The sequence below is a fragment of the Lytechinus pictus genome, chromosome 5 (genome assembly GCF_037042905.1).
Source record: "Lytechinus pictus isolate F3 Inbred chromosome 5, Lp3.0, whole genome shotgun sequence".
Taxonomy (NCBI): Eukaryota; Metazoa; Echinodermata; class Echinoidea; order Temnopleuroida; family Toxopneustidae; genus Lytechinus; species Lytechinus pictus.
In genome coordinates, this window is record NC_087249.1 from 26,369,297 (window position 1) to 26,395,182 (window position 25,886).

General features: G+C 34.4%; 1 protein-coding gene and 1 long non-coding RNA gene across 5 annotated transcripts; one reads left to right on the top strand and one right to left on the bottom strand.

Annotated features, from left to right (window-relative positions):
* Window positions 1-887: 887 nt before the first annotated feature.
* LOC129262204 (uncharacterized) lies at window positions 888-16,134 on the top strand. 4 transcript variants are annotated; one of them, XM_054900281.2, is made up of 7 exons: window positions 888-968; window positions 5,325-5,492; window positions 5,854-5,959; window positions 6,575-6,773; window positions 7,979-8,048; window positions 10,314-10,414; window positions 10,810-16,134. In XM_054900281.2, the coding sequence occupies exons 2-7, from the start codon at window positions 5,336-5,338 to the stop codon at window positions 11,998-12,000; spliced, it is 1,824 nt and encodes a 607-aa protein (XP_054756256.2). In that variant the 5' UTR covers window positions 888-968; window positions 5,325-5,335; the 3' UTR covers window positions 12,001-16,134. The 4 variants fall into 4 exon arrangements, with proteins under 4 accessions (XP_054756256.2, XP_063956191.1, XP_063956192.1 ...); XM_064100121.1 differs by having other exon boundaries at window positions 888-947; window positions 10,810-13,321; XM_064100122.1 differs by having other exon boundaries at window positions 923-947; window positions 5,329-5,492; window positions 10,810-13,321.
* On the bottom strand, window positions 15,637-25,835 carry LOC129262203 (uncharacterized). The gene is made up of 4 exons (XR_008584641.2): window positions 25,746-25,835; window positions 21,979-22,123; window positions 20,945-21,219; window positions 15,637-20,307 (listed from the first exon to the last, which is right to left on the bottom strand). It is a non-coding gene; the product is annotated as an uncharacterized LOC129262203 (long non-coding RNA).
* Window positions 25,836-25,886: the final 51 nt, after the last annotated feature.

A 25,886-nucleotide genomic window follows, 5' to 3' on the forward strand; every position in this document is an offset into this window, starting at 1 on the left:
ATTACATTTTGATGTTATGTTGCGAGGCAGGGTTTAGCGACCGAGCGAGTTAGTAAAAATTTTGATTTTAGAGCAATTGGCGACATAGGTAAATGGAATCTTGCGTTCATCAATACATAATATATCTATTTTTTTTCTTTGTGGTCGAAATTTTTGAGAGGCTTGAGCGATTGTTTTTTTTTTTTGGTTATCTGTTCACTCCTCGTGAATATAATTTTTTTTAAACACAAGTCTACACACATTCTCATTTATTTGATGTACGATAAAAGAGCAAAGTGGATAAAATGCCTTGCTTAAGGGCATAAGTGCCGTGCTGGGAATAGAACCCCCGACATCCCCACTTTTGATTTTGATATTGAGGTCGTATATGATAGCGATGATTGTGAAGATCTTGTAAAATCAACATGATTCTAAAAGCAGGTATACATGCATAATTCTTGGTTCTAAACACTATATTGCTAGCTAATATTGCTATTGTTAATTCTTCTATAGCAAAATACACTTTAGAATCCCTAAAATGATGATGAATACAATATCTAATAACAAAATAATAATATAATACATGAGACTTGTATAGCGCACTTTCCACCTTGATTAGATGTTCAAGACGCTTCAGAGCAGAACAACAACAAAAACAAATTACATATATGATTTGCGTCTCAAGCTAAAAGCACAAAAGATTGACAAATATAATGTTATATTGTTCAACATCCCCAGAAAATCATTGCATTTGATAATTTTCTTTAGTCGAATAAAATTGTTATTTTGACCAGTGTGGCTTCGAATCTAGAGATATACCCGGGAGATATATATGCATGGTTCACTATATGACAATTTTGTCTTCGATTAATTTTTCCTTTTTCTCGTTTTACTTTTGGCTATACGGTAGTAGTAGAAAGTTAAGCGCGCGCAATTTCAAGACTCGACGGCACAGATTATCAACAACTGTAAGTTACAGCCCGGTACCGGTACGTTAGGTTTTTGTCATTTTTTAGCCCTTGTTGCTTGTTTTATTTAATAATTTACTAATATTCTGAACTAGTAGATATGATGTATTGAATGAACCTTTATTGGGTCAGGAAAATTGAAGACAAATAAAAAAGCGCCGCCGATGCGATGTGGCTGTGCTATTCATGCAGCCGATCGTTCGCTGTCGAAACGGAGCGGGCTGGGCCGGGAGCTCTCGGCAGCAGTGCAGCGTTCCGGTACTGTCTGCACGTTCGCCTGGTTAAAGTTAAGCTGGAATTGAAGAAGACATCTGTTGACTTGTCAGTGATGTAGTTTGGGCGCCACAGTTTGTCTCATCTGAAACTCTGCTATGTCTAGATGTAAACACTAAAAATTGTTACTTATTATTCTGATTCCTAACATGCATAGCCATAGGCATAGCATAGTCATGACGTCAATCGTCACTCATAGATTTTTTAGATGCGCTGCCGCTGGTCCAAAAATTGGGATTGTCCCAGAAAACAAGGTCAAGGATTATATCCTCATGATACAGTCATATAAACCAAGACAAATCATGTCTTGATGAATTGAGACTGTCCTTGTTCGCCCTCATATTTTCTGCTGCGCACAGAAAGTCGTGTGTTTTGGACGCCAGAAGTGGCATTGGCCATGGCATTGGCATGCCATTGCAGCCAGCCCAGGGCCAGGCCCAGGGTGACCAGATTTCACAACATGAAATATGCCTACGCTACAGGCTACAGGACAATCGACGATGCACGAGCGGATCGCCCGAGCAAGGTCTTTATAAAAAAATCAACAAAGAGACTAGATTCTACACAATGTCAATGTTAGACTTTCAAATGAATAAAAAAGATAGAAAGGGAAGATGAATGATGTGAAAGAAAAATTTAAGGAGAGAAAGGAAAAAAGGAGGAAGAATGAAGGAAAGAAAAATGTTCCCTTCATTCCTTGAAATAAACAAAGAAAAAACAGGAAGGAAGGGAAAGAAAGAATTGGAAGGAAAAAGGGAAATAAAGAATGAAAGAGAGGAAGGAAAGAATGAACGGAGGAGAGAATGAAAAAAGAAAGAAAATAATGGAGAGAAAGAACGAAAAGAAAAAAAAGAGGAAGGGAGAAGGAAGCAAGAAAGAATGAAGGAAATAAAAAGGAAATTTTAAAAAGAAGGAAAGTAGAAGAGAACGAATATAGGAAAGGAAGCTAGGAAAGATTGGAAAAAAGATAGATGGAAAATGGAACAAAAAAAAGCAAGCAGGAAGGATGCAGAAAGGATAGAAAAGAAAGAAAAATGAAAGAAAGATCAATAGATGAAAAAAGTTCAAACTTAAAGCAAACAAAAAAATCCAATCTAGCAAAAATCTAAATATTTGTGGGTTTTTTAATACATTAAAAAAATTGTTAGAAAACTAAAATGTTTTAGAAACGAATAAAATTTCAAAGTGAAACATTGTCAAACTTAAAAATTAGATGAAACATCGCGGCATCACACACAAGCATCTCTCATTCCATAACAAGTTCGCACCGATCAAGACTCAAAACAAAAGCTGAAACAACTACCGGTAGATAAGATAAGATAGATAAGATTGATTTTATTTATACACGGTTAAAAAGCCCAAACAGTTCACAGACTGATTTCCATTGGGGCCGTGTGGAACATAATATACAATTGACATAGTAAACATTTTAAAACCAGTGTTTAACGAACAATATATATGAAAAGAATAGTTAACATAAAACAGAAGCATCAATTAAATATTACAAAGGAATCATTGAAAGGTGAAGAGGAGGGGAGAAGAAAAAAGGAAGAAGGGAAAAGTGAGAAGAAGAAGAAAAAGACAACGGAGAAGATAACAGAAGAAGAAAAAAGAATAATAATGATAATAAGAAGAAGACGAAGAAATTATATACTGTTCTCAAAAACATCAATAACATACAACATGAAATATCTATCGGTAATTCGAACAAAGCAGTGCTAGTTATGAAAACTCAATAACTTGCTCCTTCGATTACATCACCAAAACAGAAATCTGAGAATCCATAATTATATTTCCCTCTGATTTTGTGATTTTTTTTTTGGTGGAAAAACTGTTAATCATGTGAGATGGTTTGCACCATTGTTTGCTCCGATCCTGCATATGCCTAGCTAGTAGCATGCCACACATACATAGGCAGTACCGGTAGGCCAGTGCAGGCCACATGTATGCAGCAGCTGGTACATGTATGTATGCTGACTTTGCATGTGAGTGTGTTTGTGTGTAACGTTGGATCAAAGAAAATATAGTTTAGGTAGCAAGAAAATCACCGCAGAACTTGCAAAAGTTTACATTAATTTATTGTTGTCTCTGCTTCGTCATCTGTTGGTTATTTGATGAAAATTCTTCAGTTTTCTATGTATTAATTATATTTTGTTCAATATTCTGAAATACGGGACAAATGGGCGTCCCGGAAAGGGTTTGCCATGACAATGGAGCAAAATACGGGACGATCCCGGGAAATGGGGGACGCCTGCTCACCCTGATTGCAGCACGCGTGACCCACTAGTAAGAAATCCACTGCCAAACGCGGTTTTTTAGTCACTCACACTAGTGCGAGGTTAATTAGTATTAGTACCGGTATACTAACCTTGGATTTCTAAATACTGGGTCACACGTGCTGCGACGCCACTTCTGGCGTCCACAACACACACGACTTCTATGGCTTGAGGTTTTTGTGTGCGGCAGCATGTAAGAGGTTAGTACATGTATACTTATATTAACCTCGCACTTGTGTGATTGGTCCTTGTTTATGGGGACTGTTTTTTTTTTAACTGTCCCCCTGGACATCGGGGATTGAGAGTGTTTTTCAGTGACCTCAGTTCCCCCCAGTTCACCGCCTTTTTTTCACGACTTGCCGTCTTCCAATAATCTTGTTCACCTAAAATGCTTAGATTGACTAGCGCACTTGATTGGTGTCGGCACTTGACAGGTGAATGAACTTTCTTAGATTTCTTGTGTGGAGGAATCTTTGAAAACTGAGGCAGTCCCTGTAAACTGGGACCTCCACTGATCATGCCTTATCTATGCAAATCAGCTAGATATAGATCTAGTCGACAGTAGCTTTATCAGAGGTCTACTAGGTGCGGCGCACAGACAATTTGACTCCCATTCCTTCCAAGTCCCACGCAAGTTTACTTTTGCTAAATGACAAAAGAAACGGCGACAACAAAAACATTCTTTTCCACCCAAAATTTTGTCTCACTGAGGTCAGAAGCCCATTTGTTTTGTGTGTGGATGACAACAAAAATCCTTATTATGAAAACAAAAGTAGATCTAAATGGTGAATTTTTAGATTAAAGTGGTACTAGTCTCAAGACAGTGAAATTGAAAAGGGGTAACATTTTTCATGAGGAATCTGCTTATCACATTTCCATTTGCGCCAAGCCAAGTAATCCTTTTGCAGCAAATTTAAACAAAATGAAATTGGTCTCCCAAACTGGAGACTCCGAAATTGGGTTCCCATATTCTTCACAAAAATTCTCTGATATTGGAGATAATCTTCCACATACATGTAGGAGACAGTCTCCCATATTGGCTGTGCGCCTCTTCTGCTTATCACATATTCATAGATATCTAGACCCTACAAACAACAAATTCGAATGAAGTGTGAATCTGGTGAATGAGCTTATCTGTGACATCATAAACAAGCAGCTGTCTCGTATCTTTTTACTATTCTTATTTTATAAAATGCATGATTTTCATATTTTGTAATGGTTCATGAAGACTACGAAGTGTACAGTTTTTTTTCTTTCAGGAGTGGATGCAAAATAATGGCCCAAATTCACAAAGGGGGTTTTGAAAACCATCGGTTGAACCCATGGTTTATGCAGATTTCATGTTAAATTACACTTATTTTACCGCGTATATTGAAAAATGTCCGATACTGGTGCGCGCTTTGTCAAAGTGTGCCAAATTAACCCCTGTTGCCATGGTTAAGTACGCTATTTTATTCACGAGTCCACTGTTTTGAAGTAATGATTCCACTGTTCAAACGTACTAGGATTAGACCATGTGAGATAAGACAAAACAGAAAGAAGAGTCTAGACGAAGTGACCGTAGACCAAACGGCAACTAACCAAGATAATCAGCATCATGAATTAATTGGATGGGGAATTACAATCAATCATCACAGAACAGCAGATGATTTAATACCACTCTTCACCCAGGTGAAGTGAATGGATACTCGGAAGAAATTCCTTGAATTCCTGATAATTCATGCTAAATTAATGGTTAGCCATGCTGGTGTAATAGTATGCAGTGCTGAGAAACATTGTATCAAGTGTTATTTTCTTGAAAGCACTATGATGTTTTTAATCAATTCAGGCAGCTTCAACATGGAGACATCAATCAATCTTGATCTTGATGACCTAATGGGACCTGAAGATGGATTTGATGATGATGATGATCTTCCTGCTGTAACAAGACTTCCTGGATTAGATGATGATGAAGACCAAGAGAACTTACTTAACACAAGTGGACAACGTAATGAAGGTGTGTTGATTCTTTGTCTATGTTTCCTCGCTTTCCCTACTCACTGTTCATCAACAGGAATTTAACCCACTCAGTGTGTGATGGTTACTGATGATCCAGTCGTAGTTGTGAAGTATTAAATGTGCAGTGGGACATAGTGTTAGTGGTCTATCCAACAATATTGTGCTCCTTATCATTTTATGTTGATTTCTTTATTATCATGTTTTATCAAGTGAGAGGTTATATTGACTACTGAACAATTCATTCTTGTCCAATAGACTTACACAAATCAATGAAAATTGGCAATTGATCCTCTTGCTTGTTAAGTCAAATTTGTATCTAGTTTTCCAGAGGTTACAACATTCTTTTTAATTGACCTCAGGGCTCCTGGACACTCTACTGGATCCTGCTGGAGCCGAAGAAGGAGCTGATCTGGCTGCTAAGAGAGTGGTTAACAGGAAACCAATACCTAAGCTCGATGCTACAAGGTGGGTGCAAAATATACAATGCCTCGGGCCCGTATTGTCTTGACTAGGATATAGGGAGATATTTGTATGACTTCAGTTTCTTTGACAGATTAAAAAAAAAAAATTTTATAGCCTTGTGTGGCTGTTGGAAGAGGGGAAAGGGGTTTTAGGCTGACTCAACCGATGGGGTAGTAGGGATCCAGCTGATGATTCAATTGCTTTTTTTTGTCACTGTCAATAAATGTTACAGCTCCTAATGGAATCCTGTATACATAAAAAGTGGATGTTTAAGTATAGATTGTGACCTCATAACCAATAATTGTGCATCTATTTTGTAGAATATTGTTTGTATCCTTTTGAGGATTAATTTTTTAGAGAGAATACATGGTGTGTCATGAATTCTCTATGACAATATAATTTTGTTATTGTTTTTATTATTATTTTAATAATGCTAGATATTGGCACTTCTATAATATAAAATTAATTTCTTCTCCACACATAATCTGATCAGATAATGATGAATATTAGAACCTTTTGTATATAAAATTGACTTCTTTGAAGTACCAGGTATTGTTTCTCCACACATTAAAATTCACCATTCACTTTTTATCACTTCAATATTTGTACATTTTGCAGACTGACTGGCGAGAGGGGACTCCCAGTCCTGATGAAACACTTTGAGAAGGTCAAGTTCAAGGGCAAAGGTCACGAGGCAGCTGACCTTGATCGACTGATGCGGGTAATGGAGCACTGGGCGCATCGTTTGTTTCCCAAGATGCCCTTCGATGATGTCATTGAGCGTATTGAGAAGCTGGGGAGCAAGAAGCCAGTACAGGTAGAGATATTTGTGCATATTATGTCATCATGATGACCGCAGTGTGATGATTTCATGTGTATGTTATTACTTGCAGAAATCACTTATCTAAAAATACAGGTATGTAATCATGATGATGGCGGTGTGATGGTTTCATGTGTATGGTATTAATTGCAGAAATCACCTGTCTAAAAATACAGGTATATAATCATGATGATGGCGGTGTGATGGTTTCATGTGTATGGTATTAATTGCAGAAATCACCTAAATCATCTAAAAATACAGGAAATAAATACAACACCCTAACCTTGTGACCAAATTTGTATCTGCTGTTCATGTTTACTGTTATCCGAAATTTAAATAATAATTAACCTTCCTCTCTCTCTCTCTTTACGTCCCTCCTTGGATTTCATAGTTTCCCATTATGGCCTGAGTTTACAAAGGTGGTTTTGAAAACTCACGTTTGAGTCCATGGTTTATGCTGATTTCCTGTATAAATTACACTTAATTTACCGCGTATCTGTTTGAAGATTGGACTCATTAATTCAAAACAGTGGACTCAGGAATAAAATAGTGTGGATAACCACGACAACAGGCGTCAATATGGCGCACTGTGACAAAAGCGCGCATCAAAATTGTACATTTTTTAATGTACGCAGTAAAATAAGCGTAATTTATACAGGAAATCTGCATAAACCATGGACTCAACCATGGGTTTTCAAAACCATCTTTGTAAATTCGGGCCTATGTGTTTGCCAATGTTTCATCTGTACATAATGATTACAGGTACCAGTGGGTTCTTATTATTGAACACCATAGACCTAAACCAATCCTAAATCTACAATGGGACACATTTTACATGTGCCTATCGCAGGCAAGATCCACAAACTTGTTTGAAAAGCTGAGTTAAGATAGGGTTAAATTGAAGAAATAACATTCTGTACATCTGCCTGTAATTAAAATATTTTAAAGAAATAGAAAAGAAACTGAATTATTATCAAAGATATGCTGGTTAAAGTGCAATCAGGCGAATAATTGACACAAATCCTTTTACCAGTCTCATGTCTGCTAATTTATTAGATGTTGATTCTGCAGCTTTCAATGCTGGATTAAAACTGATGTGAGAAATGTAGGTAGAGGATAAGCCACCAAGGATATTGTTCTGCTGCCAAAATATTTTACCGTATTATTTTAACCATTTTTTGTTTTGTTTTGTATCGTAACAGACATGTATAAAGAAGATTCGTCTTGATATGCCTCTGCTGGATGAGGATTTTGTCACTAGAGGTGGAGAAGGTAATAATTTTGTACAATTCCCCTTCCTTATCCACTCCTTTCCAAAACCATTTTTTCATATATGATATATTCATCCAATGAGTAAGCATAGTAGACGATGACATTATCTATTCAAGGCAGAAAAATATTACAATTCAATCTTATTAGTTTTTCTTTAGTAATTAACTATTAAATGGTACCATTCAGTATTTAGTTTTACTCATAGATCATAACATGGTCCTGTGACCATTACATGGTAGCTTAAATTCAGTTGATATCTAAGAAGTTGTTTCCTTGAATATACTTTGGGTATGAATCTTGATTGTTTTTTTTTTTTTTTTTTTTTTTTTTTAATAATTATTTGTTATATACTTACTTTGCTGTTTTTTTTTTTGTTAAACCCGCACATAACCGTGACAAATGTCACTTCAGACTGTCAAAAATCAATAAATTGACCTACCATCTCTGTCTCTAATTTTATAAATGACTAATTCCTGATTTGACCCAATCTGCATTTTTTCTTAAAGTATTAATTTGATAACCTTTTTTTTTCTATTTATATTACGATGAAGGCTAATTTATATAGAAGTATTGTAATTACATGTTTGAATTATTTTATTGCTATTTTGTGTTATTCCATGTAGACACCAGCCAATGTGGAGAACCTCTCGACAGAATTTTCAATTCTTTTAGGTGATCCCCAGGCATTGGCTGGTGCTCAATTTTACATTTATTTTGTAATGTTTCTATTGCTGTCATGTTTTCTTGCCTGGAAATGAAATAAATAAACAAGTGGAATGCCTCTGGCCGTCTCACCTGCATCACGCGATTCAATATAGCAGCAGTGCTGATTTTGAAAACTACTATAACTCGCACAAGATGTTCAGTGATACTTGGTTACTCTTATTTCCACGTTTTATGAACTAGACCAATACACTTATAGAGATATGATGGCAATTCAACAAATACCCCCAACGTGGCCAAAGTTCTTTGACCTTACATGACCTTTGACCTTGATCATGTGACCTGAAACTCGCACAGGATGTTCAGTGATACTTGATTACTATTATGTCCAAGTTTTATGAACTAGACCAACACACTTTCAAATTTATGGCTGTAATTCAACAAATACCCCAATTTGGCCAAAGTTCATTGACCCTAAATGACCTTTGACCTTGATCATGTGACCTGAAACTTGCACAGGATGTTCAGTAATACTTGATTACTATTATGTCCAAGTTTCATGAATCAGATCCATAAACTTTCAAAGTTATGATGGTAATTCAACAGATACCCCCAATTCGGCCAAAGTTCATTGACCCTAAATGACCTTTGACCTTGGTCATGTGACGTGAAACTCATGCAGGATGTTCAGTGATACTTGATTAACCTTATGTATAAGTTTCATGAACTAGGTCCATATATTTTCTAAGTTATGATGACATTTCAAAAACTTAACCTTAGGTTAAGATTTTGATGTTGATTCCCCCAACATGGTCTAAGTTCATTGACCCTAAATGACCTTTGACCTTGGTCATGTGACATGAAACTCAGGCAGGATGTTCAGTAATACTTGATTAACCTTATGGCCAAGTTTCATGAACTAGGTCCATATACTTTCTAAGTTATGCTGTCATTTCAAAAACTTAACCTCAGGTTAAGATTTGGTGTTGACGCCGCCGTCGCCGTCGGAAAAGCGGCGCCTATAGTCTCACTCTGCTATGCAGGTGAGACAAAAATGAATAAGTCTGTAAGTCGACCTATAAGTCAAATGATATGATGATTGACGAATCATTTCATTGTACCTACCTTTTTAAGACTGAATTATTGCATTAGATTTATCAATAACAATGGAAAGAGGCATTTATGAAAAAAAATTGAGGTGTGTTTAGAAACATTTCCTTCTTTATAGGAACATCATGTTGCAAGAAACATATCATCAATGTAAAATTAAAAAGTAAAGTTTAAAGTTCCTGATTATGTACCGTGTGATCGGCCAAGATAAAAGATTTGTATTGATGAAAAGTTATGTGAAACGGTGTTGGCGAGTATTTGATTAAGCATTTTATGAATGGTTTCCACTGACAAATTATCATTTGGTATTTCAGCCAATCAAATATAAGGATTTCAGTAGCTGATAAAAGTTGTCAGTGAAAAAAAGCACCTCCAAAGCACTGACAATCTGCTTTGTTTGGAATGCTCTACTGATCTCTGTATACTGAGATTCCAATATATAAACCCATTATGAGGCATCAGTTTGTTGATTTTCTTTTGATTTCTTTGTAGATGTTATTGAAGGAGGAGGTAATGAGACGACTGGTCTCGGTGATGATTTCCCGACACCAAGTTTTCCGGGCACCCAACCACCCTCAAGCAATACACCTAAGGTAATGACAACTCTAAGGTTTTAACCACTGAGATGCTGTTCACAAGGAAAGGATGAAAAGTGCTGAAAAGTGACTTGATCCCTTCTTGGATACCAATCACTTTGTTTTCAATCAGTCAAAGTTTGTTTTTGAAGATTAATTCATTGTACTAACATTCATCTGAAAGCAGAATTTATAATTTGGAAAAAAATGAGTTGGGTTGTGGAAATTCCCTCCCACTAAAAACATATACCACCTAAAACAAGTCATCAAGCATGTGTCAAGTCATGCATTACAGCTTTATGAAACGCCACCATTGATGTGCATTTTCTCAAGTAGACAAGACATGTCATGGTAAATGCCTTATTTATTTATTTATTTATCTATTAAGTTCCTCTTTCTTTTGATACACCTAGGTTCCAATGACAGATGAGCAAAGAGAACGCATCGAACGCAACAAGAGAGTTGCTATGGAACGTCGACTCGAGAAGCAAAAGAAAGCGCAGAGTAGCCAGAAGCCTGGAGCATCCCAGGGTGATGGTCTGGATGAAGCAGAACTCAATGATCTCTTTGGGACAGGATCAGCCAAGTCAAAGGTTGTAGATAATGATGTGATTGATTCTGATGAGGATGAACTGGAGAGGGAGCTGTGGGAGAGTCAGATGATGGAGGGAAAGAAGGAGCAGAAGAAGGTTCTGCAGAAAGGGGTGGCTTCTGAAGAGGTGGAAATTGACGTGGATGAAGCGGAGATGGAGAACGAGATGTGGAATCAGATGACCCAGCCTGTGCCAATGCAGTCTCAGACCAATAGATCATACGAGGTATCTAAAGTGGCTGAGATGAGTAAGGATATAACTGAGGATGAAAGTGATGAGGAGGAAAAAGCAGTGAAAGACTCACAATCTGTTGTATCACAGGATGAAGCACCTAAGGGAATCAAGAGAAACAAGAGACTTATCGATGATGACAGTGATGATGATGATGTGATGGAGGTCGTCAAAGACTCCAAGACAGATGCTTCACAAGTGATGCCTTCCAAAGGAGCCAAGAAGAGGAGAGTTATCAGCGATGATGATGATGATGATGAGATGGAAGACTCCAGCAAGATGACGCAGCTTCTCTCTCCAAAGTCAACTAAGGATGCTTCCGAGGAAATAACTGTGGACTCTAGATCACCCTCAAAGTCGGAAAAGACTGTAAGAATCATTGATGAAGAAACAGAGGATGTTCTGTCTAAAGATGTTGAAGGTAGAGAGGATGATACTGAGAAGCATCTCAAGGATGCTGAAGCTGACATTTGCAATCAGATGACCGAACCAGATCTTTCTCAAAAACCGACAGACTCAAACTCTTTTCCAATATCACAGGAAACATCGAAGAGCAACAGCCAGGATGAAGTCGTCGGTGATGATGCAGGAGAAGTCTGGAATCAAATGACAGAACAGGTCGAAACACAGAACATAAATAATTCACAAGATGATCAGTTGTATACGGTGTTGAAAAGCAAAAAGAATGTTATCAATGATGATGAAACTCAGATAGATATTGATATGTGTAACCAAGATACAGAACCTGTCAACACTGGAAATTCTCATGACACTGAATAGAATTTTTCTTGTGAATTGTAAGTTGATGTAGACTGGAAATGAGAATTGAAATAACATGGGTATTTTTATTCTTGTACAACACGTATACAATTACATCCATTTTCTATCAAATGCATCAATTAGTTTGGATGGTAAAAGCCCAGCCAAAGATTAGCTAAAGGATAAATGTATACTTGAGTATCATCTAACATGCAAATCTCACAGAAGTGTAGTAGCTGTTCAATCTTTTTCAACTGCCGATTCTCTGAATATTCAAATATTCCATTCTCTTGATGTTTTTTTTATTTTCCCTAAAAGTGCTCTTTATATAGCACTTATCTTACAATTCATACAGTTCATATTTCAGTGTTTGGATATCATAAAGCTACAAAAAGATTATATCCTGCAAATTTCAGTCATTTCCATGCTTTGGAATAGGTTGTATATATAAGAAAAAAAATATTTTATATCAGGCATCCAATCAAAATAAAGTTTAATGTAAACTGCAAACTTTATCCTGTAAGGCACATTTTTATTGTATACACTACATCATAATTTTTCATATAGGGAATTTGAGTAGTAATGAACACATTTTTCAATTTTTTTTTAGGGGGGGGTGATACAAAAAATTATCAGCTGTTTGTGTTTCTGGTCAATCTGGTGCATTTTTTGTAAATAATTTAAATTAACCTTTGATATTCTGTCCCAAACTAATATTTTTAAAGAGTACCAGTCATTCTCTTATTTGACATTCCTGTGTAGGACTCAGAGCTGCCACCTATTATGTTTTTGCCCTATTTATTCTTATTTTTGCAACCAAATTACAGCATTACATTTTTTCTTCATAAAATATGTTGTCATATTAATTTTTTTTTCTTTTAGATTTTTAAAGAAAATTGTATCTTTTGAAGAATTCTGCCTCTTAAAACTTACACAAAATTAGGTCATTGGATGAAGGTGATTACACCAAAGGTAAAAAGGTCATTTGTGGAACAAAATTTCAAAATACAGTTTTCAGGATCACTGAATACAGTTTCTCATTCCCAAAGGTTGGCAATTTGGTTGTGTTGAGAAATTCATTTGGGCGTGGGGTAGAAATACCTCTTTTTTTTTGGGGGGGGGTGCCCAAGGTTGGCAGCTCTGAGGACTGGTTATCTACTTTTTGACCCCCATATCCTATCCTTTTTCATATACCAATAGTACAGAATTTGTTATTTAAAGCAATTTCCACAATATTAGTGTTTTTATATCATTTACCCGTTTCAGGTGTTATCTGTTTATTGATAATCGTGTACATGAATGCTATATAATTAAAAAAGTATATAATTCATAAGAAAGATAATTACGTTTGTGATTTTTCCATCTTTTTCTTATTTTTTTCAAAGGAGGGAGGCTGGATTGTAAATATGATGCACTACAAAACTTAGCAATGTTTGTCAAATCAGAAATTTCTTTTATAGATAAGTCAGATTTTTTTTTCCTGAAAAATAAATTCTGAGGCAGGGAATGTTATAAAAAGCTGTAGGGCGATTCCAAAATCGGCCATTCTCACCACACTTTTCAACCTGCTGTCTAAACAAATGAGGAACTTCAATTTGTTTTGTGGTAATAATAAAGTACAACTGGGTAGTCATGTGAAAAAATGACAACCAAACAACATATGTCAGTTGGTGAATTAGAGGGGAAAGTGTCTTTAGTCGTACAGGACGCAGAGATGTCCCGTACAACACACAACTTTTTCACCTCTCAACGGACAACATATCCCAGCCCAGCCATGGCGTAATTTCCTTCGGCAAGAAACTGATCCACAATGTGCTGCACTCAACCCAGGTGAGGTAAATGGGTACCGGTAGGAAGTAATTCCTTAAAAAGCTGTGTGCGCTATGAACGCCTAGCTTAGCCGGGTAATATAGGAGCGCCTTGAGCACCTAACAAGGTGGATATGTGCGCAATATAAATACCCTATATCATATATTTGTGTTGGTAGTCTTTTTTCACATGAATACCCAGTAGTAATTTTTTATTACCATAAAACAAATTTTATGCACGTTATTAACGATTATAATATTGATAGTGAAAGGGTTCTCAATATATGCTGGATGAGGTGAAGATTGAAGGTGTAGATATTGATCAACATTTTTACTCTGAAAAATTGCAGTTTATTATTGTAAGTAATATAAAAGAAACTATTTATACTGTTTAATAATAATATGTCCATTTATCTAGCGCTGTTACTCTGTGCATATACTCAACTGCACATTATTAGGTGGTATATTATTACCCCGGTCGAAGCTTTTCTGCAAAAGGGGGGGGGGGATTTTCACGAAACAGCTGTGTGGATGCCTTGCTATGATTGAGATGATGATGTCAGGATCCAAGGTGCGGATCCATCCGGATTAGACAATAGGTTTGAGAGGCCAACTTGACTATTGTGCAAAAACAATATGGCCTCTGAAATGGTATTGTGTCTAAGCTGACTGTATCTGTGCCTGAATGTCCCCGCTTAAATTTCCTTGCATCATTTTATGAAATATAATTGAGATTTTTTCCGTATATCTCAAAAAATATCTGTCTTTTAACAAAACAGTTACAGATATGATGATCCTTTTAATAAGATGATGAGTCAATCCCATTTCTTGGAACAGAAAATTACAATAATTGCAATTTCATATGATGATATAAATAATGAAATACAAATGACAAGCTGATTGCATTAATTGCATATTTATGGCATTCATAGAACAGTTTCACTGATATCTTTTAAATACCATATATTAATCCTTTTCATCCAATTTAAATGAAACTTCACATTTTGCTTGTTTAACTTACTTTTAATGAAGTTCATATTGATTTAAGGCTATCGATTTAAATTGCAATGAAACTTCACATTCTGCTTGTTTAATTATTATCGTTTATTTAATGTCACCCTGATTTCAGGCTAGAATGTCCCTGAAAAGAACTCAATGTAGGGTTTATTCATTGTAGTTGACTTTGTCATGTTCCTACAAGATAGAGCACTAATGACCTCAGAGGCTACATTTCCTCTTCTCCACTCCTTTCTAGTTTGTTTTTTTTGCTTCCATGTTAGAATGTACAAATCTCTCAACTCTTTTTCTTTCCTTTCCCTTTCTCTTCTTTCCCTACTATTTCTCAATTCAGAAATTGTCATTCAGTGGTAGAGTGTCCGCTTCATGAGTGGGAGGTCATGGGTTTGATCTCGAGCTGAGTTATACCAAAGACTTAGAAATGAGACCTGCCTTCTTGTCAGGCGCTCGACATTTCAGAATAGAGAACGGTAATAATAACGTGTTATCCAGGGTTCGCAGGAAGAAAGTTCCTCAGAGCGTAAGTGGCTACCATTGATAAATAATTATTGTGAATACCCTATCCATTTTGCCAAAACAAAATACCAATTCCTCTACTATTGTCAAACTATCAAATTTTCCTTTCCTTTACACCTCTGTCTCTTTCCTTCCCCTTCATTGATGTTCTCTCCTCTCTCTTTCCCATCTCACTCCACTCACATTTCCTCTCTTCTTCCCTTCACTTAATTTTCCACCATCACCATTCCTGCCCCTCTTTCTTTCTGTTAATTCACTGGTAGCACTGTAATATAGCAACAACCTTAAAGTAATGAGGCAATCAAATGCAGCTTGGTTATTGCTTAGGCATACATTCAGAATGTATTTATTACACATTGCTTAAATTCCTAGATGCATTTCTTCATGGTGAAGAATGCACACAAAAATATCACATAAGGAAGGATACATGAACATTGTCACTTCATATTTTAATTTGCATACATACCAATATCTTAGACTCCCGGCAATCAACACACAATCTCACACAATTTTGTTTCCTTTTCAACTGCAGCTTTTGCTAAAACTTGCTAAGATAAAATTCTCATTAAAAGGAAATACAGTTCAGTTGGGATTGAAATAAAAAAAATTATATATCACAGAAAAAAATTGATATAGTAACTGGCAAAGATTATATATTAAAGATGGTTTGGAAAAGGCATCCTATTTTGTTTAATTTTCAAGGTAGTGAAATAGAAATACTCAAAGACACTTGTTGTTTATTAATCTAATGTTTGATCTTGTTAAATAAAGGGCTATTAGGAAGGATTTAATTTTAAAAATCAAATATGTAATTTTAAAAAAATCTTGCAAGTGGTGAAACTGTAATGTATAATGCTTATGGTCAGCCATATCAATTTAATGCTATAATGAAACTAATGAAATCTACTCCAAACCAATCAAAGCTATTATCAGACCTGCCAACCTTCTTCAACCAACCAAAGTATTCTTATAAGGAAAAAAAGTATTTTTTGACAAAAAAGGAGTATTTTTTAAAATTTGTCTCAACGTAACAATTGCCAGCCTGTTGTAGTGAGATCGGTGAAAAAACATGTGAAATGACTCTACTTGAAAACTTGATAATTCACCCTTTTAAACATGTGCTCGTAGGCAAGAATTTACTTGTTCTTTTCATGCAACAAGTTACTGGCCCGACAGTGATTTTTACCGGTCTGGGACTGTCAGACCGGCGCTAGTGTCACACGCTGTGTATAATACATACTCCATGATCCAAAAAAAAAGAAGTAACAAATCATACAAAAAGAGATCTTGTGTGTTTATAGCAAAAAAGAGGAACAAATACTCTAAAAAGGGAACAGTTGGCATGTCTGTATTATGTTATTTTGAAAGGCTTAAAGATTGATTGATTTGTAGTCAGTTTCATTGGTGTGACAGTAGAACAATGCTTCATATCGGATCAAAAGACATGGACACAGGCTTCTAAATATAACTAGTTTCATTTACAAAAAATGATAAACATAATTTTTAGAGTTTATATTGACAGCCACTGATGTGCACAACTTCAAATTGTTTCACCGACTACCCCTTTCCACCTATTTTGGAAAATCAATAAATGGTTGTCACTGAAATGTTCAGGGGGAATTTGGAATGGTTTTCATATAAAAAAACATTACTTCATCTACCATTTCCTCACACACTTAAAAAGAGAAAAAAAATCCACACTTTATATATCTGTGGGGTAAACAATGTATAATGATAAAAAGTGCCCCAAAAGATAGACAGTAATAATGTTTTTAGTACTCGTAACATAGAATTCTTATGAAAGTCCTAACCCTAATTCATATCATGACGTGTAAATATCTTAAATAACTAAATCACATGTTCTTTTATTATAATCATGGAATGTTACCTTCCCTCCTATGTTCCCAAAATAAAAGGACATAAATAGGCATCTTGATTGTCAGCAGTAAAATTAAGTCTTTTTCTTCAAAATGATACAAAAGACAATTATAGTTTTTGTTGAAAAATTGGGAGCAATAAATCTTGTCATATTTTGCACAGGTTACAGTAAAAAAGAAATATGCCAAGGAAAATAACATTTTTGTTATCTATTACATCCCCTTAAAAGTTAGTTGTATACAATTTACATTTTTGCTATGATGATGTATCAGTCTAGTTGTTAATTAGGAGAGTGATCTCAATTGGTTACTGATATTAAAATAAGTTTTTTTTTCAATATGGGTGTATAACTTATCCTACAATTGCCTCCAATTACTCTATATGTGAACATGTGCATACAGATTACATGTATAAGATATTTGTGTTTACAGCCTATCCACAGGATGGTAGTAAATAACTAATATCTTCAACAGTCATGGAAATAATAACTGCATGGCGCAACAATAACATTCAGTCCACACAAATAAAACATTTACAATTCAACTTACAACTTGAAACATCCCAAGTTTAACTACATACTAGGTAATCTCGAACAGCATTATCTAATTTGCATATTTCCTTTTCCATGAAATAAAATTGTTCACTTTGCAAAGAAGAAAGAAGTAAAATGCGAAGAAGAGAAAGAAGAATCAAAGTTGGAAGATACATGTAGCAGTTTGTTACAAAAATATACATATAGTTTGATTTTGGTCAATGTGTACACAAACAAGTCTGCTGCTTATTTACATTCATTGCATTCCACAAAAATCATCTACTCTTACTTTTATATTCTAATTTTCAAAGAAAGAAATCATCAGTGATAAATAGTGCATATCACAAATGCACTTAAAATTGTGCATGGTCAGTGGTTACAAGTATTGTATATAACTACTTCATCCCATTTAAAAATAGGGGGGATACCTTAATCAACTGAAAATATAAAACAAAATAACATTATTATAAAGAAAAATTCAAATCACATCACTAAGCAAATTTCCTTGAGCATGAAAGCACAACTTGATCAAGACAACAATTGACTCCATATATTCTACAACATCATTACCAAATGAAAATAATTCAAATCAAAGTTGAATGTTGAGATATACAATTTAAATATTATAAGCCCTTTTTTCTGCTTTTTTAGCAATATTTATGTAATTTCAAGAAAAATATAAACACTTAAGAATTTTTCTTTAAAGATTATATTCATCAAAACTTCCAGCTGCTTCAGATATTGATATCCTATTAGCTCTTTGTAACGGCCCCTTTACAAAAAATGAATTGTGTTGAAATTTCTTTCCCTGGCTCCTCTTTACAACACATCCCCATCCTATCCACTCTCATTTCCCCTCCAAACAAACAAGGCAATTTACTTTAATACATGAAAGAAGCTAATGCCTCTTTTCATTTAAATAAAAATATATAAATTGACCACTGACCAAACTTTTATGCACTTTAATGCCAATACATATAAACACAGTATATTAATTAAAATTCAATAAAAGCCATTATTATATCTAAATATAGTCATGCATGTCATGGCTAGATTTCTTTCTTTGAAAAAAAAATCAAGCTTTATAACAAGTCAGATCAAACTTGAAACTTCTTTTCTATTGTAAGACGCTACATGTATAAAATCATTGCACGATGAGTAATTTACATATACATTAACAAAACAAAAAATAAATAAGACATGCTGATGCAAACATTCATTCTGAAAGATATTCCTTACAAATTTTGGATGGAAAAAATGATGTTGGAACTTAATGTGTTAATGGGTTTCCATACGGATGCTGAATCCCGGGATAACAGTGGAACAATAATATTTAATACTACTGAGATAATAGTACATCAAGAATAGCACTTCCAGGGGTATTATTTCAAGTGCAATAGTTCACCAAATAGTTGATCAGTAACAGATAATGTGAAATACATGCAGTTGGATTACTCAATGGAATTTCAAAATGAGTGCCAGGTAAATACTCATTTCAAACCAACATTTTCTTGTTAATCGAACGTACAGAGCAGAGGAAGATATCAAGCTCTGTTAGCACTTTTTTTTTAAACTGAAGAGAAAAAAACACATGGAATTTGGCAAACTTACAGTAAATACACATATAAAATGTTAGAACTGAAATAAATAACCAAAATTTATATATCTATGTACAAATCATACATGTAGTATACAGCATATTCTATGTACATGTACATTCCTGTTGTTTAATAATCACAAATTGCAATATCATTTCTACAAAAAAAGAATGCAGTACAGGCAAAAAAAAATTTCAAACATAATATTCATATATACACAAAATGAAATAATTTTTAACATCTTATTCTCGCTTTACAAAAAGTACTAGATACAATATATTATTTTCATCTGACAATTATCAGCAAAATCGTGATGTTGGATCAGGCATGTAAGATAATTCCTAAACACTGGCAAGTTTTAATGTACTAGGAAATGGTGCTCAAAAGGGATATTGAAATTAAACATTTTTCAAAAAAAGGGCACTCATTATCGTTGAAATCATGCCACACTGTCACTTTCATACTCTTCATTTCTAATAGCTCCTAAAATAATAAAAACATCATGGTAAATTTACTTCACACTTAACACTAATGAGATATTATCAATGGCCTGCTATCCGTAGATTATTTTCTTCTGAAAGAAAATTTCCACTGCCTAGATAACCCAGACTTTGATGACTAGACCATAAAAGGGATTGCATGTTTCTTTGTACTGATATAAGTCAGAACCAAATATCCTTCAGTACAGCATTTATCCTTAGTAGTGATAATCACCAATCTGTCATCATTAGCTCTCCATCAATAGACCAATAGATAGATGCCTTGCTCTCGGCCTCTGGATGCTGATGGATGACCTCTGACCTCTAGCTGAGGTCACACATGCCTGTCTTGACCTGTGCATGTATAGTACTGTGTATCATCAGTGACAATGGGCTGGTTGGGAATTGATCAAGAAGGCTGAAGGGCTCCCTCGCCATCTCAACTAGTGACAATCAAGCACCGGGTTAAACTGGTTAATTTCAGTTCTGGAATGCTGTTACTGTGAATTCAGAAAAACAAAACAAATAACCTATCACAGGTATTATTTCTTTTTACTTGTTAGAACACATGCAGAATCCATATTCAGACAGACATTGACAGAACAGACCAATAATAAAATCTTATCTTTTCAGAATTTAAATGTTGTCTTAACACTTAACAAATGTCGTATTTTGCATTTGGTTTAAACAAAGAGGTCAGATTCTTCTTATAAAGGCTAAAAATCACATAGTATCATTAATCATTTCAAAATAAAGAGAAATCTGAAATACTTTATACCCCCTTCCCCATTTATTTGTTGTTAATTATGAGTGTAAACATGATATCAAAAAAAGTATCTGTATCATACATGAACCCAAACTTATGGCATTTCAAACCTTCCCTTCTTTAAAATCACAAATTGATTACTGGGGAGCGTTTCATGAAAGGACTTGTCAGACGTTTTATCCGACAAGTCCTATTTTATCTGACAGTTACCATAGTAACATTGCTTATTAGCCAATCAAAATCAAGGAAAGGTGTCAGATCTGACAACTTGTCGGACAAAAATGTTGATGAAACGCTCCCCAGGTCTAGCACTTGTTTTCAGAGCATTTTGTCTTATACACTCTGGGGAATTATTATTTCAGCACACTTACCTTAAAAAAATGTAGTCACGCTATATACACACACACAAAACTATCATGCTTCTGATGTTGATAATGTTGTCCCTCGGACGGGTGTGCTTTTCGAAGGTATCCTTAACGCTACAGATTGCCCGTTCTTCTTTTCATGTAAAGAGTTCTCATTGTGACGGTGAGGAGACCCGTTGTCGGTGTCTGCCATAGGTGAGAGTTCATCAGCTTCCTCATCTAAGTCTGAGTTCAGCCGCTCCATGGAACGCAATGGTACCTTTTGAGATGCGTCACGATTTCTTAAAGATGCAAGAGAATTAGATAAGAAAGAATCATAAGATTATATAAATAATATTCATCCTGAAATACTAATGCACGGAAATATAAAAACACAAATAAAATCATATTTGTGGAAATACTCAGTCCTTTAAAAATAAAATAAATTCCAGAAACATATAAGTGAACAAATAAGAAATATACATATATACATGAATGACAGAATCACTGAATAAATACGAGAGTGAAATAGGTACGATAAGTAATAAATAATTGAATAACTTGGTGAATGAATGAAATACATAAAAAAATAAATAATAATTGACGAATGAATGAATAAATTCATAAAAAGATAAGTGATTAAGTAAATGGGTGCCTTAAAGTGATTGGTTAACATTGGTTTGACTTTTAACAAATCTGAGATAGAAGGTCACACTTGTCACCTGTGTCTGTGATATGTTACAAAAATCAAGCCCAGAAAAAATTGCGTTCGAAAATAATTATTTAGTGCTTCAAAAATTGAAATATAAAGTGACCGAGAACACCATCTTAGTTTCATCCCATACACTTATGTGTACTATTTAGGCGTCTATAAGACGCCTATTTACAAGGGTTTGCCTTGTAGTTTTAGCTTTTCATTCTCAATAATGGTTGTTTTCAGGGTTTATTAGTTCTAATACATGCACTTGTACACATGTTTCATCTTGGTTTGAGAATTTTTTAAATCGGCTGCTCACAAAGTTAAACAATACCTTTAATAATACAAAGCAATTGTATCTAACCTTTTCAGTGCAGATGGGGAATAGTTTTTTTTCTTCTTTCTGCAGCTCAGGAAGATGGCAATACAAGTCGGTATATTGCAGCAGCATAAAAGAAACACCGAACCCAGAATCCACGGAAAGCACATATGAAGCTCACTCTTAGGACCTGAGAAGAAAGATGGACATAATGTAAATGTTTATAATAAATTGTATCATGCCATTTCATTCCATGGAATTTGAATACTTTTCTGTATTCCATAAAATGATCGATCCGAGGTATGACCTTGCAAAGATCGGTTAGTTAAATGGATTATATACTTGAAGCAAAGGGTTACAGTGCTGCACTTCTTAGAATATATACCGGTATTCACTTCAATTTCTATCTCTTATTCTCTCCTTTCCCTCTCTCTCTTTGCAATACACTAAAATATCTTGGTCAGAAGATTAACTCTGAATATACCATACCCCCACCCTACATAAAAAAATCACCCAGATGATGTGCAAATATCAAAGAAAACCCTATAATTAAAATTGATGCTTATATGAGACAGAAAATGACTTAACATCTAAAAAAATCCAACTCCTAACACCCCCCTCCCCTCCCTATTCTCTCTCTACTTTTGCTCTATCCATCTTATCTCCTGTCAGGTGAAGGAAAAAAAAATTGAAACAGTACTTACAAATTTCAAAGACCAATCATTTTCATCTGAACAATCTTACTTAAAATGTGAGCAAGTATAGCAAAACTATGTGCTATGTGCCAAATAAAATACAATTACCCAATCACCAATATCAAATATTGCCCATCATAATGTACATAAAAATAATTTAGATTTAAAAGAATAAGATTTTATTAAAAAAAGACTTAACAAAAAAATAATAAGAATGCACCACTACTTTTTTTTAAACATCTATAGCAGTATGTGTATAACAATTAACCACAATACAATAAAAACAACTAACGGTAAGCAATTTTCCCACTGCGCAACATAATTTTGCAGTTATAAGACAAGTATCTTAATTATATTACCACAAGCTATAGTACAAGAAGCAAGAAGATTTGAAGAAAAAAATAACTTTTCAAATCAGGTAGTCAGAACCATTATTCAATTCTATTCTAAGATTATGAAATATTTAATAATTTGTGAATATGAACACTAACATTGAAGAAAGGTGTTGTTTGAGTGTTGTTCAATTCTGTTTTGGTCTATAACTGTAACTATAGTCATAAGTATGTGGATTTATAAAAAAAAATCCTTAAAGGGCCAAAGGGTGCACATATTAATGAGAATGGAACTCAAGCATAAGACATATTTTGGGTTTATTTCTTTTGTATAGCCCAAAATCCTAATTCCAATCATATCCTTCATTCCAAGTTTCCAACCATAGCCCAGTTCCTTATCCTATGCTCAGACACACGTTTAATCCTAATCCCAGCTCAAAACACAATTCCAGCTCTATCACCATGTCTACTTGATACATACAGCATTGTATGAATTGTGTGAAAATTAATCCCCTTTCATTGAGACATTAAAAAAAAAAATCTTTTAACATAATGCCTGTCATATTGGGTATCATATGTCTTTTTATTTAAACAAACTTTTAATTCTAATGTGTCTAAAGTTTATAAGCTGGGATTAGGGAATTACTATCATAAAGTTAAGTGGTAATTAGTATCACTTCAAAATTAAATATCCTATGAACTATGCTTTGTATGTTAAAAACGCTGAAAATTATCTGTTACGTACTTACGTAAAAGCCCCTCCAAAGCTTTAATAAAGGATCAGTTACGTAAATTATATTTGAGTATCATGAAACATACCAATATTACAAAAGTGTAGTGGTCATTAGAATTTAAATTGACACTTAGTATCCTCTATTCATGTTTTTGTTATTATTCAAGAGTAACATATTACCATTGACTTTACGAACTTTAAGTAGAAAGCTACAGACAAATGTTTATATCCTGAAATTTTCAGCCCATTCCATGCTTGAGAAAGGGTTTTAAATAAACGAGACAAAAATGTGCAGATATTTATTTTGTTAGAGCACCCAATCAAAATAAATTTTGATGTAAAATTTGTAAATTTATCCCATATTTTTTAAAATCTTTATATCCTTCACATCCAAGCCATTTCAGGGCACTCCCTTTTAGATCATCTATTATATCATGTTCATATTAAGAATAGAGACAGGCACTTTTGGGAGATTTACAAATATCAAAGATAGATAGGCTTTTACTGTATTGCATATATGAAGCACAAATTAAATTATTTTAAAAAATTCCCTTACAGATACTTCATATGCATTATGTAGTTCTTTTAAAACAGAACACAATGTACTCAACTCTTTATTCACAATTTGTCTTGCCTCTTCTTTCTTCACTGTAACTTTATACCATGGATATACAACTAGACTGCCTGCTCATGCCTTACTCTGTATATGTACATTAATTGTCCTAGTCTAAATATGTACTCTAATCTTTGATCTCCACTTTACTTCTATTCAGACTATGTGAAAAGTAAACAAGTCTTCCTGTGGCCTATTTCTAGGTTGACTTTTCTCTTCTTCAGATCAAAAAGTAAGAATGGCAGACACTTCATGGACAAATGCTTTCACACAGGTTACTAGTATCATTGTATTGGGACAAGCTTTTTATGCTTAAAATTTATGGGCTTAGAGCTGGGGGGTACTTTTCACACATATTTAAGGCTGACTGAAAGAAACACCTGATCTCAAAATACAGTATTTTCTGCTTCCGTTCCCCAAAATTTTAGCATAAATGAACCCTTCGGACCAAGGATCAGCCATTTAACAAAGAATTCTTGTACAGAGGCGTAAGTAATATCTCTCTCACGGCCCCGGTATGGGATATCAAATGAAAACCTGTCATCCCCCAAAAAGTAAAATCACAGTTATTCCAACTTGCTTTTACATGAGCAAAATGCCATTTGAAATAACATAATATAAATGATACTTAAACACCGGTGTGAAAATACTCTTAAATACACCATCCCCAAAATTCAACTAAGCTTTATTAGAAGAAAAATCACAAACAAAAAAAAGAAAAAGAATAACAAAGAAAAATACCTTAAACAGTTCCCATAGACTTATAGACTATCGCCCGAAAGCCAAGAACAGAAGAGATAAATATTTACACATAAAAGATATGCAAAAAAAAAGGGTTCCAAAAGAAAACCAATGAGGAGAAAGAGCCATATCCCAACTCTGAAAATCACACACAAATCTTTAAAGCAAATATTAGAAATTAATAACTGATATATTTGCCCTAACTTCATTAGGATTGTTATTGGACCTAACAGCCCACCCTTCCCTGGTTATTAAAATACCTCATAGAGCCCCCACAGTTGCCCTATTCTACCCATCCTATATATTTTAGTGAAGTTAACGTAAATATCTTATTTTTGTTAGTGTACATCTTCGAGTTACATCCTAAAACTGTCCCTCTTTGATGAGTTTTTCAAATAATTTTTCCAATTTTCAATGAGGTAGAAATTTATTGATGCTGCAATAAATCCTGTGATTTAATCGAAGCAAACTTAAAGAGTTAGTAAATTAACAATCATTTAATTTAATATTAAAGATTAAATTGAATGTAAATATACTTGTCTGTATTAGTAGCATTAATTTTATATTTCCTCAATTAATTTCTATTAGTTGTGTTAACAATGAACTATAAATGCATTTCATGCAACAGCGAGCCACAATCACAGCATACTGTATAATACAGGCAAACACCAAATATATTTCAATTTCCTCATGCTTACCTTCTTCACATTCGCCTACACAACCACAAAACCAATAAAAATAAATGAACAAACATATCGCAAATTAAAAGTGGATGGGAGAACAAAAAAAAAGGAATGAATTGTAATGGAAGTTTAGGAAAGGGGGAGAAAAGAAGCAAA